This window comes from Daucus carota, chromosome 5 (assembly GCF_001625215.2).
Source record: "Daucus carota subsp. sativus chromosome 5, DH1 v3.0, whole genome shotgun sequence".
Taxonomy (NCBI): Eukaryota; Viridiplantae; Streptophyta; class Magnoliopsida; order Apiales; family Apiaceae; genus Daucus; species Daucus carota.
The window spans coordinates 5,725,242-5,739,262 of NC_030385.2; the positions used below are offsets into that span (position 1 = coordinate 5,725,242).

At 33.8% G+C, this 14,021-nt stretch overlaps 2 protein-coding genes and 1 long non-coding RNA gene across 5 annotated transcripts; 2 read left to right on the plus strand and 1 right to left on the minus strand.

Annotated features, from left to right (window-relative positions):
- The first annotated feature begins 1,868 nt into the window (after window positions 1-1,868).
- Window positions 1,869-3,137, plus strand: LOC108220918 (NAD(P)H-quinone oxidoreductase subunit M, chloroplastic). Its single transcript, XM_017394812.2, has 2 exons — window positions 1,869-2,385; window positions 2,877-3,137. Exons 1-2 carry the CDS (start codon window positions 1,975-1,977, stop codon window positions 3,048-3,050), a joined length of 585 nt encoding a protein of 194 aa, XP_017250301.1. The 5' UTR covers window positions 1,869-1,974; the 3' UTR covers window positions 3,051-3,137.
- Window positions 3,138-5,160: 2,023 nt separating this feature from the next.
- On the minus strand, window positions 5,161-6,361 carry LOC108220322 (NAC domain-containing protein 2). The gene is made up of 3 exons (XM_017394063.2): window positions 6,157-6,361; window positions 5,809-6,089; window positions 5,161-5,678 (listed from the first exon to the last, which is right to left on the minus strand). Exons 1-3 carry the CDS (start codon window positions 6,320-6,322, stop codon window positions 5,325-5,327), a joined length of 801 nt encoding a protein of 266 aa, XP_017249552.1. The 5' UTR covers window positions 6,323-6,361; the 3' UTR covers window positions 5,161-5,324.
- Window positions 6,362-10,782: 4,421 nt separating this feature from the next.
- On the plus strand, window positions 10,783-12,214 carry LOC135152963 (uncharacterized). Of its 3 annotated transcripts, none has more exons than XR_010292334.1 (3): window positions 10,783-10,802; window positions 11,174-11,271; window positions 11,447-12,214. It is a non-coding gene; the product is annotated as an uncharacterized LOC135152963 (long non-coding RNA). The 3 variants fall into 3 exon arrangements; XR_010292335.1 differs by having other exon boundaries at window positions 11,454-12,214; XR_010292333.1 differs by having other exon boundaries at window positions 11,641-12,214.
- Window positions 12,215-14,021: the final 1,807 nt, after the last annotated feature.

The window sequence follows — 14,021 nt, forward strand, 5'->3', positions numbered from 1 at the left end:
TCTTAGGATTTTGAAAAGTTTTTGAAAATTTCTTGGAACTTCAATTTTATTAACGCTCTCTATGTTTTTTGACATAAAAAGTTTATAAATTTGTTATATATGCTCTTACAGTTAGTTATCTTAAGTTGAAACTTCAGTAAAAGTGGGGCCAAGGCTTGTCTGAGCAATTCGTTGAAAGGACAGAAAGAAAAAAACAGATAATAAGAATAACTGAATAAGCTATATGAGACCGAGGAAAGGCCGTTTGTCAGTCTCATAAAGGCCATTTCTTTCATCTTTATATTGACAAAGATGTATATATTCCCGGTAATTTAAAATGGATGTATTGTTGATTATTTGGATGTACCCTTTTTCCAGGCAATTTTGTATTGTTTGATCATTTGTTGGAGATCGACTAGCAAGTGATGTTGACACAAATTTTAAATGGGAAAAATATCAGATTGGTGACTCGTTTCATTAAAATATATCAAGTCGTTACCACTTTCCAGTTTGACTCAAATTAGTCACCAATCTAGCTCTTTTGTTCTGCCCGTTAAAGTCAAACAAGCGGAACGGTCGTTTTTAACGTTAAACGTGAAAGAGATGTTAACTCAGAAGAAGACGTTTTCCAGGTGGGTAGAGCACGGTTGATGGCTGTAAATCGAAGGATTTCACGGGGAGACCTGACGAAGGGAAGGGGTTTCGGTGAGGAGGGCTCAGAACAGGGGTATTGAGGGACTATTGGTTGTTGCTAAGCGGCAAGTTTACAGGGCAGAGGTTGTGCGTGGTTGTTCATATAGGTGTATATATATACGCGTTTGTGTGTGATTCAAACACGGCTGGGGAAGTTTGGACGGTGGTGGGAGGAAAACAGAGTACATGTGTGTGTCGTTGATTTGGTGGCTTCAACTGTTATTGGGGTTGAAGGTGTTACTAAGTCTGGGTTGTGTCTCATCATCCACATCAGCAAGCAGTGCAGGTCATTCTTTCATCGTTAAATTTTTTAAAAAACTTTAACGGGCTGAACAAAACAGCGAGTTTGGTGACTAATTTGAGTCAATCTAGAAAGTAGTGACTTACTTGATATATTTCAATGGAACGAGACACCAATTTGATATTTCAATGGAACGGATATAAAAGCATTGATTTCAATTGCAGACCACAGTTTATGTCAACAACATGCAGGCATGTTGGTCTATTAGTACAAGGAAGAAGATATAATATTTGGTAGAAGCTTATAATTTTATTCATTCCACTGCTCAGCTCCTCCAAATCAAAGTAACTTAAGGTCTCTAATGTTGGACAACAACTTTACTTGCCATGGAGGCAGGAACTAGGTCTTTGTCGACATCTGACAACCAAGGGGGAAATTTGAGATCTCCTGATTTTGGCCCTAAGATTCTTGTCAACCCTGGACTAACTAAACTCATGTGCAAAATAACTAAATCTCTTGACATTTGACGATGTCACGTAAATAGCTAGAGAACCATAGCAGAGAATATGACCGAGATTTTGTGTTTGGGTAAATTGTTTAGGATTTTTTATATGTTGCTGATGATCTTTCTACTCAATTGTAGACGTCAAATGACCAACCATGAAGTCGTAAAACCATTGGCGTACTTATTCAGCCTGCCGAAAATAAGCGGTTGAAAATAAGCCGTAACAATAATAGTGATCTTCAATCTGTTATTTTGGAAGTTCATAAGAAGTTTACAAAAAATGACGATTTATATTATATTAGTCTTTAATTCATTTGTTGCTGGCTTTTATGGGATGGACAATACTTAGGAAAACAACAATCCCTACAACCAATTTAATTAAAAATACAGTAATCTAGTAAAAGAAGCCAATAAATTGAAAAATGCTTCCCAGACAAAAAACCTTATCTCAAAAACCAGAGGATAATAAATTATGTGGCTCTGTTACCTTACTCTTTGTTTCAAACAGAATATATGAAAAGAAGCCAAGTTTGAGAGGTGCAAATAAGCATCAGCCATGGCAGCAACTTCCTTCAACATGGCTTCAACCATATTCTCCACGCTAGGACGGACACCTGTGAAACAAAGATTCAGAAACAGAATTGTTTCGTCGGTGTCAGGCCAACAAGAAGCTCAAGTAGAGGAAGAAAAAGTGGTGAAGCCAATGACGAAACCGAGACCTGTTGAACCTCAAATCAATGTGGAGAGCAAGAACATGGGGAGGGAGTATGGAGGGCAGTGGCTCAGTAGTGTCACTCGCCACGTCCGGATTTATGCAGCATACATTGATCCGGAAACATGGGCATTTGATCAAACTCAAATGGATAAACTCACCTTGCTGCTAGATCCAACTGATGAGTTTGTGTGGACAGAAGACACTACTTACAAGGTTTACTCCAAGTTTCAAGAGCTTGTTGATCACTATGAGGTAATGTATCGTTTCCTATTTATCTTTATATACTCTAATTCTTCCAGCTTATCATAGTTACAACAATTCCTTCATAGCCTTGAAGAATCCACACAAAATCAAAATCACGTACAATCCATTAGAATTCATAGATTAAAAACAATTCATTAAAATCCCAATCGAATATACCCAGTCCTTCCCCTCCCCGTGCAGCAAAAATCGTACACACGTGCAATATATTTAAGATAAGGTTCTTACAATATCCAAATTATAGTTATTTTTCTCTCAATGGAGTGATTTCAGTTGAAAAACAACAAGGGCATTGAGAAACAGAGCGGAATAATGAAATCTGTAATTCTCCTGGAATACACAAATTTACACTTGTGTAACATGGCAATAAATCAAGAAACTGAGAAGCAAACTGCAAAAGAAATAAGCGTAATTAGATCCCTGTCAAGCCCCATATTTTCTTTATGGCAGTACAGAAACTAACAATTGGTATGTGGAATCAGGGAGCGGATTTGACAGAATACACACTTCGTCTGATCGGCTCCGATGTAGAGCACTACATACGAAAGCTGCTTTACGATGGTGAAATACAATACAATATGAATGCCAGGGTTCTCAACTTCAGCATGGGCAAACCTCGAGTCGGGTTTAACTACAAGGGTGATGAGCCTGTTTAAGATGTAAATTATTGCATCATCTCACTTAATACTTAACTCTGTATATACAAACCTTGTAAAAGCAAGAGAAGTCAACTTTTTTACTGAGTGTTGGCCGCAAATGTCATTACTATTTAATAAGAAAAGGTCTCTGTTGTCATTTTCTGAAAAAATGACTCTTATCACCTCAAAACCCAACTTCGTGTTGTGTTAACAAAACACGCAACTTCAAATCATGTTTTCAGCTGAAAACACAATTTCAAGTTCTATTTTCCTTATAAAAATCAAAAAACAACTTCAACTCGTGTCTTGAATTGACAATTGGTGTTATTTCTCTAGAAAATGACATTGTGCCACATTTAACTTAAAATAGTGAATTTTTGGAACGTTTCCCCCCTTTACAGCATGCTGTTTTACGCTTACGCTTCAATGTTATACAGAGATTTCTAATCTCTATCAAATAAAAACTTCTTCCCAAGTACACATTGTCCTTGAAAAACCAGAGGGGTCATTCCAGTGCCCTTATTTCTCCTCGAAGATTTCTTAACTGTCTAATGTTAAATTTTCAAGTCAGTAATTAATATGCAGTTCGTGTAGACAGATCTTTAAGAGACAACAAAGCCATGTCTAATCACAGCCCATTCAAGTATGATTAGTTTAGTTGGTGTTAGTTAATATTGGTGGAATTATTGATATAACTTGGCGCCAAAAATTGATTTGTGATGAAAAATAAAGCTGTTTTTGTTATTGATCTACATTAACTAAATTGTTTTAGATTTAACTAACTTTTTTAGCTATAACTACAATACACCTTACTAACTTTTTAAGTTCTATCAATTTTACTTTTTCTTAACTTTTGTAACAATTTGACAAACCGTCAACACTCTTTATTTTGTACTATACAAAATAAAAATCGTTCACTGTATTTAAATAATTTCAATTGAGTGTGAGAATTTTATCACCTCCATTCTTTGAGCCACTTTGTTCAAACTTAAAATTGAGACTTAAATTTGTTTTTAACTTTAAAGTGAAAAATGTTTATTTGTGTGATAAGTGAGAAATGGGCTTAAAGTTAAGAATAAACCTGAAGTTAATTTGAGTTAATTAAGTGATTTAACTTTTTTTATAAAATTAACTTCAACTCATAAATTACTCATAAATTGTTTTCTATTTTTATTATATTTTCAATAACTCATAAATCTTAAAAAGTCAAAATTATCCCGACATTTAAAGCTCCTCTTAAGTCATAAGCGAGCGCCTTCTCTCCTAATAGCAGTCCGGATTTGTTCTTTTTTTCAGCTTCCCGCACTCCGAGATCAAGAGGTATAACCGTGTCCAGTTTGATTAGAATTATTCCTTCTGTTTTTTAATATTTGACGCTTTGACTTTGAGCACATAATTTAAAGTGTTTTAGCCGAGTAGTTAAAAATATTATATTTCAATTTTTTTTTCTGAATACACATCTCTGTGCTTTGATGCGGGACTGAGGTGTTAAATGTATTTGATGCGGGACTTATTTATTACTATTGTTGTTATTATGATTTTATTATTATTAATTTGTGCTCCGTGGGCAATTAAGCTGAAAACTTTTAACGTAAAATGTGATAATTGTTTGACCTCTTTTGGGTGTTTCTTGATTTTACATTTTGCATGCTATTTGTAGTTTCCTATATTTAAAATCTATTAAATACATATATTTAACAAAAATATATAAAACCAAACAAATTTATTAAATGTTCAAAATCTATTTTAACGGAAAAAACACATATTATCCTTACATATTTCTATATTCAAAATAAAATAAACATTAAAATATATTTTATAAAATTCTTAAAATCCTTTGCAGTCATTTATAATATTTATTTATTATTTTATAAAATATGTTTTAATATTTATTTTATTTTTCGTTAAAACAGATTTTTTTTCCGTTAAACCTGTTTTTAATTAAACCTCATGCATATTTTTCCCAAATTACCCCTCCCTTCCGTTAACGGTGGATTGGATGGAAAGTGTTAAGAGGGTGCAAAGCGTTACAGTGCAACCTGCAAAATTTTAAACAATGAGAACAAATCGCAAAACGCCCCAAAATTACAGGTGCAAAATATGATTTACTCCAACAAAAACACCAATATAGCTTAAAGAAACGATCTTATATTATCTAGCGAACGATACAACTGCATAGTTAGGCACTTGCACTCTCATCAACTTGACCTGTCTCCTGTCACATGTGCCAACACTTTGAACAAAAAACATACGAGAAAAAACAACTAGAATCCCACAAAAGAGAAAAAGCACTTAAAGTGATCTCTGTAGGTACATGAACACGTCTTGCCACTGTGCCATTTCATAAGTAGAAGTCGCAGATTGCGGCTGAGGCGGCTGGCGGGGGGCACTTAGCATAAAATCGGCAGGGGCAGGCATGTAATTATGTGGATACTCCAGGGTAGTGCTCTCCAGCTTTGGTTGGCTTTCTACTTCACGCAACTCGGTTGACACCACTTGTTCCGAGCAACTTGAATCGGTGTGAAGCTTCGGCACGGAATCCGATGTGTCGAGATAAGCCATATCGTTGGCAGCTGCTCTGTTGGCATTGTGCTTTTCTAAACTGCCTTTCTTGTTGTAGATTCGGCAGAGAACCCAGTCATCCAACTGCAGACGGAAAAACGTAAAAAGTTGAGAATGCTAACTTTTCTAATAAAATTTTTATTTTTTTCGAAACACTTTACTAACTTATTACCCTCATTTTTATTTCGCTTAAACGCCCCAAAATCACCATTACCTTTGAGCCACGTTGATTTTTGTTCTTAGCCGATCGATCGACCTGAGCTAGCCTGTACTCATGCATGATCCAATTAGTTTTCTGACCTCTGGGCGGTTTTCCGGCATAAAACACAAGCGCCTTCTTAATTCCAACCGTCTTCGGACTTCCGATAGCCTTGTCTGCCCCCGTAGCCTTCCAGTAGCCTGACCCCGCAGCCCGGTTGGGTCTCGAACCGTTGGGGTATTTCCGCTCTCGCGGTGAGAAGAAATACCATTCCTTATCTCCATACAAAGCCAAACCTACACAAACATCGACCACAATCATCAATTAATTCAGTCAATCCCAAATCCAACCACTGTTTCTTACCAGGCAGATCCCAGGGATCGTGCTTGTAGAGATCGAGCTCTTTAATAATCGGAACATCAATTTGCTGGGAAGCACATTTCCTGCATAAGTAGTGCATCACAAGCTCATCATCAGTAGGATGGAATCTGAAACCAGGCGGCAGTTGTAAATCCACTGCCCCCGCCATTCTTATGTATTTCTTTGAGTGGGTCTCAAACTTAAGTCGATCAACAAGGGGTGGAATATATAGGAGGAAGATGCGGGACACGTGGCCAGTTGACAGAAAAGGACACGTGTCGACATGATAAGCGAGGGGGCCCACATTCTCCTTTGGAGTGTGATTTTGTCACTGCTTACGTTTTTGGGTTTGGGTGTGATATGAATTTATTATTAATGGTTGTCAGGTTGACACGTCGATGGTCTACTTTCTTACGAGGACATGATGTTTAAATCTCGACTGCATTTTGAAGCCGCCTTCCCCTCATCTACCTCCTCCATTTCATTTCGATCTTCTTTATATTTCTTTCGGTTTTTCTAATATGTGCCTATAACTACATGCTAAGCCCCTATTTTCATGAAAATAATTTAATATGATCGGTGGAATTTGTGTGAATGCAAGAGGGTCATCAACATTTAATATCTATACCAATCAAAAGTTAGTATTCTGATGAGAGTCAGTGAATATTGTGTGCCCGCAGGTACATTATAGAAAATTGGTTTTTCTTTTACGAAATTTTTTTCTATTTAACAAATATATGTGTATTACAAGTAATTTTACAATGTTTCAAAATTTATAATTTAATCTTCAGGTATAATAGTGGTAATTTATAAATATTTTCGAAGATCACGTAAACATCAAATCTCATTCGGAAGTAAATAACAGTTCAATCTCCATCTAGATATTCTATATACGTAGAAAGATGGATGGGATTGTTGTGGGGGTGCAAGTGCAACTAGATCTGTCTCACTTCTCAAAGAGTAATGGTTAATTTAAAACCTTTTCTGTGTATTAATTAATCAACGCTGAGTTTCATCACTGAGAGAGGAAATTTAGAGTAAAATGAATACAGTCTTGAAAATAATTTGAAAATATAGGCATATCAGTAAAATTTATTTTAGACAAAATTATTATTTATATTTTTTAATTAATATACTTCCTCTGTCCCTTTCATTTCTTAACATTTTTTTTCATTGTTTGACACGCACTTAAATGTGCCTATAAAACATACTCCCTCTGTCCCATTTAATTGTATACGTTTCTTTTTAACTGTTCGACACGCATTTCAATGCTCTTATAAAATATAGTTCCATAACTTATTTTTCAGATTTTTTTTTCCTGAATAAAAATAGAAAATCCAAACTTTAATTCAGAAAAAAAAAATTTAAAAAATAAATTACACAACTATACTTTACAAGAGCATTAAAGTCCGTGCCGCGTCCCCGTCCCCCAATGTATACAATTCAGGGGGACGGAGGGAGTAGTTCTTAACTTTTTTTAAAATTTTCTTTTTCTGAATAAAAATTTAGACAATAAATTTTTATTCGGAATTTTTTTTTTTAGAAAAGTTATAAGACTATGTGGGTGTTTGGCAACAACTTAAAAGCCAGACTTCTGAATGTATAAGTTAGAAGCATTTATTCGTACCGTTTGTGTAATAAGTCAAGAAGTACTTACAAAGCTGAGAATCATAACTTTTGTTTCATGACTTCTACTTCTTTCCCAAATATTTTAATCACTTATAAGCTTTATCTTACTTCTAACTTGTAATTCACTTTTAAGCAAGAAATACTTATTTTGACCTCACCCAAACGGCTCTTATATTTTTTAGGCGCATTAAAGTGCGTGCCACGAACCCGTCCCCCAATGTTAAGAATTGAGAGGGCCGGAGGGAGTAATAATTATTACTTAAATTCTTGATTATAGGTCTAATGTTATTTTAATATAAATATAATTTTGTGTATATTATATGCGAAAATAGCGTGCGTATGTTAGGAGAATCTAACTAATGTACATGTATATTCTGATATTAAATATAATTATACTTTTTTTTTTGAAAGAAAGAAAACATTTCGTTAAATCAAAGCATCCGACAATAGTATCTCCAATACACACGATGGAGGAGACGAGAGATCAATGAAGCTCCTAGGCATACAAGGTAGTCTAGCTAGCTAAAGAGTGTGCTACCCTGTTAGCATGCTTCTTAATAAAACGAATTGAGACACTTGCTTTGTTACGCAGGAAGATTCATTTATGCATCAGGAGATCATCACAATGAAGCGGCAAGGAACAATGCAGTTGACAGAAACAGGAGCTTAGAAGTAGCTTCTTCTTGACCAATTTATGTAAAAAAAGTTAGAAGCACTTGTCAAAAGTTGAGAATACTAGTTTTTCTCTCGCCGCTTATATTCTTTTCCAAATAGTTTAATAACATATACGCATTAACTTGATTCTCACTTTTACTCTACTTCTTTAGTTTAAGCAATAATTCACTTCTTTTAAATTAATCCAAACGGCCCCGTAATCTGTGAAAAAATTTAGTGATTTATTTTTATTTTTAAAATTTGATTTTACAACTATGCACGGATGATCATTTTCAAAGATAATCTATATAATTTATTATCATATTAATAATTTTTATACCCCACAAATTGTAAACACCAAAAATTTTATCCAAACACACATATATAAAAATTACTTCTAATTTATAATTGTTTTCTCATCGATAAACAATAAAACACTTCTTTTCAAGTTATGCAATAATCTAAGAGCCTATTTGGCTTCGACGTCCTTGTTTCCAAAAACAATTCATATTTATGTGATAGTTTTGGTATTAAATATCTCGAAACGGTTTAATGTTTATAATTTGTTTATATTCATAAAAATATAATTTTAAATAATTTTTTGAAGAATACATAATTTATTTAAAAAAATCAAAATGGCTCGTAGTTCTATAATTTATATCACGGTCAAAAAACTGATAATTTTAACCGAAGGTAAGATCACTAGAAAAATCAAACCGACTTGTAGTTTTATAATTTATAACAAGGTCAAGAAGCTGACAATTTTAAGGGAAGGTAAGATCGTGATATCAGCGTCATCCAAATTTAAGTGGGCGTTTGGCAAACACTTATAAGTCCAGCTTATTGATTATATGTTATGAGCACTTATTTGTATCGTTTGTGTAATAAGTCAATAAACACTTATAAAAAGTTAGGAATGCTAACTTTTGTTTCAGGGCTTCTACTTATTTTCCAAACACTTTAATCACTTATAAGTCTTATCTTGCTTCTAACTTCTACTCCACTTATTTATTTTAAGTAAGAAGCACTTATTTTAAGCTCACCCAAACGGCCCCTAGTGTTCGGTTTTCCACAAAAATGAAATTGTTATTAACAAATTAAGGTTATTTAAAGGGATAAATGGCGAGTGATACAATATTTTAAAATAGTTATTTATTTAACTAATTTCATATTACAAATAATTAATATATTATATGAATATAATAATAATAATAATCTATATTTATATCTATATTTATCTATTTATCTATATAATCCTAATTCCTGTATACAAAGGATACGCAAAATTACAAGTTCTGCCTTTCCTTAAAAAAAATATATACACTGCCTGGGGACTTCAGGGTAGGGGTGAACATGGGTTGGGTTGGGTTGGGCGGGTAATAGGGAACATACGATCCAATTTATTTAGTTCGGTTTATTAAAATTCCAACCCATTAATCTGAAAATATATTTTCAACCCAACTCTATTATTCATATATTGAATTGGGTTGGGTTGGTTTTAAACCTTATCACGGTTCAGAATATTGATAACTTGATATAAATTTTGAAATTGAAATTTTTTTCTTGATAGGAGAACATGATCAGAAGAAGAAACAACTGAATAGAAACGATAAATGATCGAATATAAAGTTTTGAATGTAAATAAATTATAGAAAGAGTATTAGAAACGTTCAGAAGATTATTAAATGACTGCTATTTTAAAGATCACACTCTCATCGTATCACCGTTATGATTTAAGTAACAAAGTGATCAATGTATAAAAGGACAAGTCCTTAATTATTTTGAGTATGCAATTGTAGTAGCTTTTTACCTAACATAATATTGTATTTGAGTATTTTAAATTTAAACGAAACTGATATTTATAAAATATATATATTTATCAACGATAAAAATTTAAATATTAATATATAATAATTTTAATAATATAACGGGTTGGGTTGGGTTGGATAAGGGTTGAAATTTGTTAAAACTTGATCCAGCCCAACTTATTCGGGCTAAAAAAATGAACCCATTAATAATTCGGTTTCGGATGGTCCAGGTTGATCGGGTTAAAAAAGGGTGGGCTTGATTGGTTTTGCGGGTTATTTCAGGTTTTTTGTTCACCCCTGCTTCAGGGTAATTGCACAAGCAACCTGGAGCATCCATTAGAAAACGGGTCCTGACGATAGCATTCTACAGCGTCTTGGTGCATGATTTACAGGAAGATCCGAACTTTGGCGGGCGATCCATTCATTTTTTTTTTGGAATTTGTTTTTCAGTTGTGACACCCCATGATTTGAGCAGCCAGTTACAACGTCGATTTCAAAATTATGCAGACCTGTGATCCCACTTACTTCCGAGACCTCGCTAATTGACCATGGATAATGGTCAGATTTCATCTCCACTATTTACGTTTCATTGTGTGATAGCCGTTGTCGTCTCTTTTTGTTTTTTTTGAATGGGTTCTAACTGGTTTTTGTGACAAATTTGTCAATGGGTTTTTGACGAATTTGATGTTACTGCTTTCTTTGTTGTTTATTCGACGTTGTTCTGTTACTATCTTCTATTATAATGTTTATTCTTTTCCTTGGTTTCTTATTGTCTGTCTGTGCATAAGCATATATTAGTCATAAAGAGGATGAGCAATTGGGATGTACTTAAATAGTTTGATTCTTTATGAAAGATGTTACTGTTGAGATATGTTACATTTGCCATCTTATATGCGGTAATTTTCAATTCCTCTTGTCCCATTTTGCAGCATCAGAGGATTTGCCTAAGAGTGCTGAAATCATGGGGTTTCTATTCGGGTTTTGACTGTTGTTTACAGAAATCTAAGCAGTATGATGAAGCATCATGGTAATACACACCAGCCTATTACTGATATTTAAGAGAAACCACCAGTTAGAATTGATTAAACTAATCTTCTTTCAGGGACTCTTCCACCAACTGTCATATTGATCAAGTTTGTGATCTTTGCGATGAAACAGTAGGTTTTCTATTTCAGAAGATATTTACTAATACATCTTTTTAGTTTTCAGTAAATGATCCAATGGGACAATGTTTTTAAATTAACTGTTGTATTAGCCATAATGCAATTATGCAAAAGGTATGAGATTTTCTAATAATCAGGCCCTTCTCCTATTTCTTTTATTAACATAAACATATTAGAGTTGAGAATGAAGCATTAATTAGTTCTGCTACTTACACTTAGTGATTTATCAACAGATGCATTCTAAAGGGCTATTGCGTAGCAATTGGGGTCAGAAAATCTGTAATAAACAATTGTCAGATGGGACTCCGATGTGCTTCAGCTGTTTCAGATTCAAGGTTTGTGGTGGTGATTCCTTGCAACACCAGCAGAATACTTTAAATTAATAATTAGAGATATATTTATTTATAACATGTTTTAGATGCCATTGTGTTTGAATATCATTTTAAATTTGCTGAAGTTGGGTAAAGTCTCTTGCTTTCATAATACTGAAAGTAGTGTTTGAGAGTAAAAGCTATAACAAACTTACAGGACATCTCAGATTAATGAATCGGTTTGTAAGTAGATCAAGAAGATGGACACCAAGACATTCATTCCCCTATTACGCGAAGTCTATAAATTTTACCAAGGATTCAACATGAAGATCATTGAGGATATTCCCATCTTCTTAGTCGATTATTTCTCTCACCCAAACTAGAACCTGTGAGTTCTTCTTTGGTGTTTTGAAATTCTTTATGAAGGAGCCATTACAAGCAGTAATCCTACAAATGTTTCCACGAGCATTCCCGTTACAAACCAAGGTCAGTGATCAGTACTACTCCTTCTTTCTCGACCATAGTTCACTGCATGCTTTGTTCCTGTAGTGTATGCGATGTAGTGATTTTATTAAAAATATGACAATATTCTTCTGTCAAGTATAGTGTTTCGCGAGTATAATACCTTGATTAATGAGGAAACTATTCTTTTTTCTAGTCCCGTTTAGTCAGATATTAGTTTTCACCATATCGTGTCGGATTATTCGGTTCAGAATCAATAATATCTTATTAGTTTAATTTGTAAATGATTAATTAATTTAATTGTAGTTTGAATCATTTTATTTAACTTATTTCTCTGCATTATTTTATTTTAACCAAGTAAAATTTATGACTCAATTATTTTTCGTAGGTCACATAAATGCTTTTGAATATAATTTGGTTGACTTTTGATTAACAATATAGAATTACCCTAAATTCACCTTTATATCACAAGTCATAATATTTCAAATTCATATATCATCAAAATTACATCATTTAGATATTTTTTCTAACACCAAATTTGATGTCTTTGTCACTATTCTTATATTTATAATTTTAAAAAAAAATTAATATGACATAGTCCATTTTGAAAGTCCATCAATTCTGTAAAGCATAATGTAACGTAAATGTAATTACGATAACTCAACACAACAAAAGACAGGAAACAATACGTAAGTATAATACAGGAATCTACAGGTTGGAGATTCGATACGAACAGACAAAGACAATCAAGATATCTGAGATGAGCATCAGGCCACTGGAAGAAGTTCATTTTAAATGTTCAAGCCTCAGTAAAGAATAAAGCACAATCAGTTTCTGCTATCAAGATTGCCTGAAGATCAAGTATCAAATACCAGAAGATTCCAGTATATTTAATTTGATTATTTATAATCAAATTTATCGAAGCAACATCTAACCCGGAATGACTGATCAAGTATATTATTAAGCAAAGGATTCAAGGAATCATTTCAGTTCGAGTCGTTCGTGAACCAGACCAGTGCACAGGACGTCAGGACGTAAGAAATTATTCAGTGGATTCGATCAACGAATTAATTGATCAAGTCAATTAAAAGGTTCAGGAAAAGTCATCAAGGGATTTAATTGATATACATACATATATATATATATATATATATATATATATACATATATTATTAATTGTAAATTACTTGAATACAAATAAATTCAAGTAATTAATTAAACACAATTAATCATATATATATGTATATATGAGGCGCAAGTATAACTTATGAAGATTTCTCTAAGTTACTACCCAGTGAAGTCGGTCAGTTAGCTAATGCTTTATTAAGCAGACCACAGGGGAATCTCCCTAGTGATACAGAGGTACCAGGTAAGAGGGACTCTAAAGAGCAAGTCCAATCCATTACGCTGAGATCTGGAAAAACTACAACAGGGCCAACCTCAACATTAGTACAAGATCAGGATGACGAACCGCAAGAAATTCCAGCAGAACTTCCTTCGAATACAATTGGCATAAAACCTAATGTTGAAATGGATAGGGCTATCCCTGCAGCTGCTCCGGTGTCAAAGCCATTATATCCACCACCTCCGTTTCCTAGGAGGTTGAAAAAACAGCAGCTGGATAAGCAATTTGGTAAATTCCTTGAAGTTTTCAAAAAGCTTCACATCAACATTCCGTTTGCAGAAGCACTCGAGCAAATGCCTAGCTATGCCAAGTTCATGAAGGGTATTCTTTCAAAAAAGCTAAAGCTCGAGGAGTTAGAGACAGTAGCTTTAACGGAGGAATGTAGTGCTGTGCTTCAACATAAATTACCACCTAAGCTGAAAGACCCGGGAAGCTT

Bases quoted from the DNA above. Each gene is read 5' to 3' on its own strand.
- LOC108220918 (XM_017394812.2), top strand. From the start codon at position 1,975: ATGGCAGCAACTTCCTTCAACATGGCTTCAACCATATTCTCCACGCTA. The intron at 2,386-2,876 runs GTAATGTATCGT...ATGTGGAATCAG, and splicing joins AGCTTGTTGATCACTATGAG to GGAGCGGATTTGACAGAATA.
- LOC108220322 (XM_017394063.2), bottom strand. From the start codon at position 6,322: ATGGCGGGGGCAGTGGATTTACAACTGCCGCCTGGTTTCAGATTCCAT. The intron at 6,090-6,156 runs GTAAGAAACAGT...ATGTTTGTGTAG, and splicing joins CGATCCCTGGGATCTGCCTG to GTTTGGCTTTGTATGGAGAT. The intron at 5,679-5,808 runs GTAATGGTGATT...TTCCGTCTGCAG, and splicing joins AAAATCAACGTGGCTCAAAG to TTGGATGACTGGGTTCTCTG.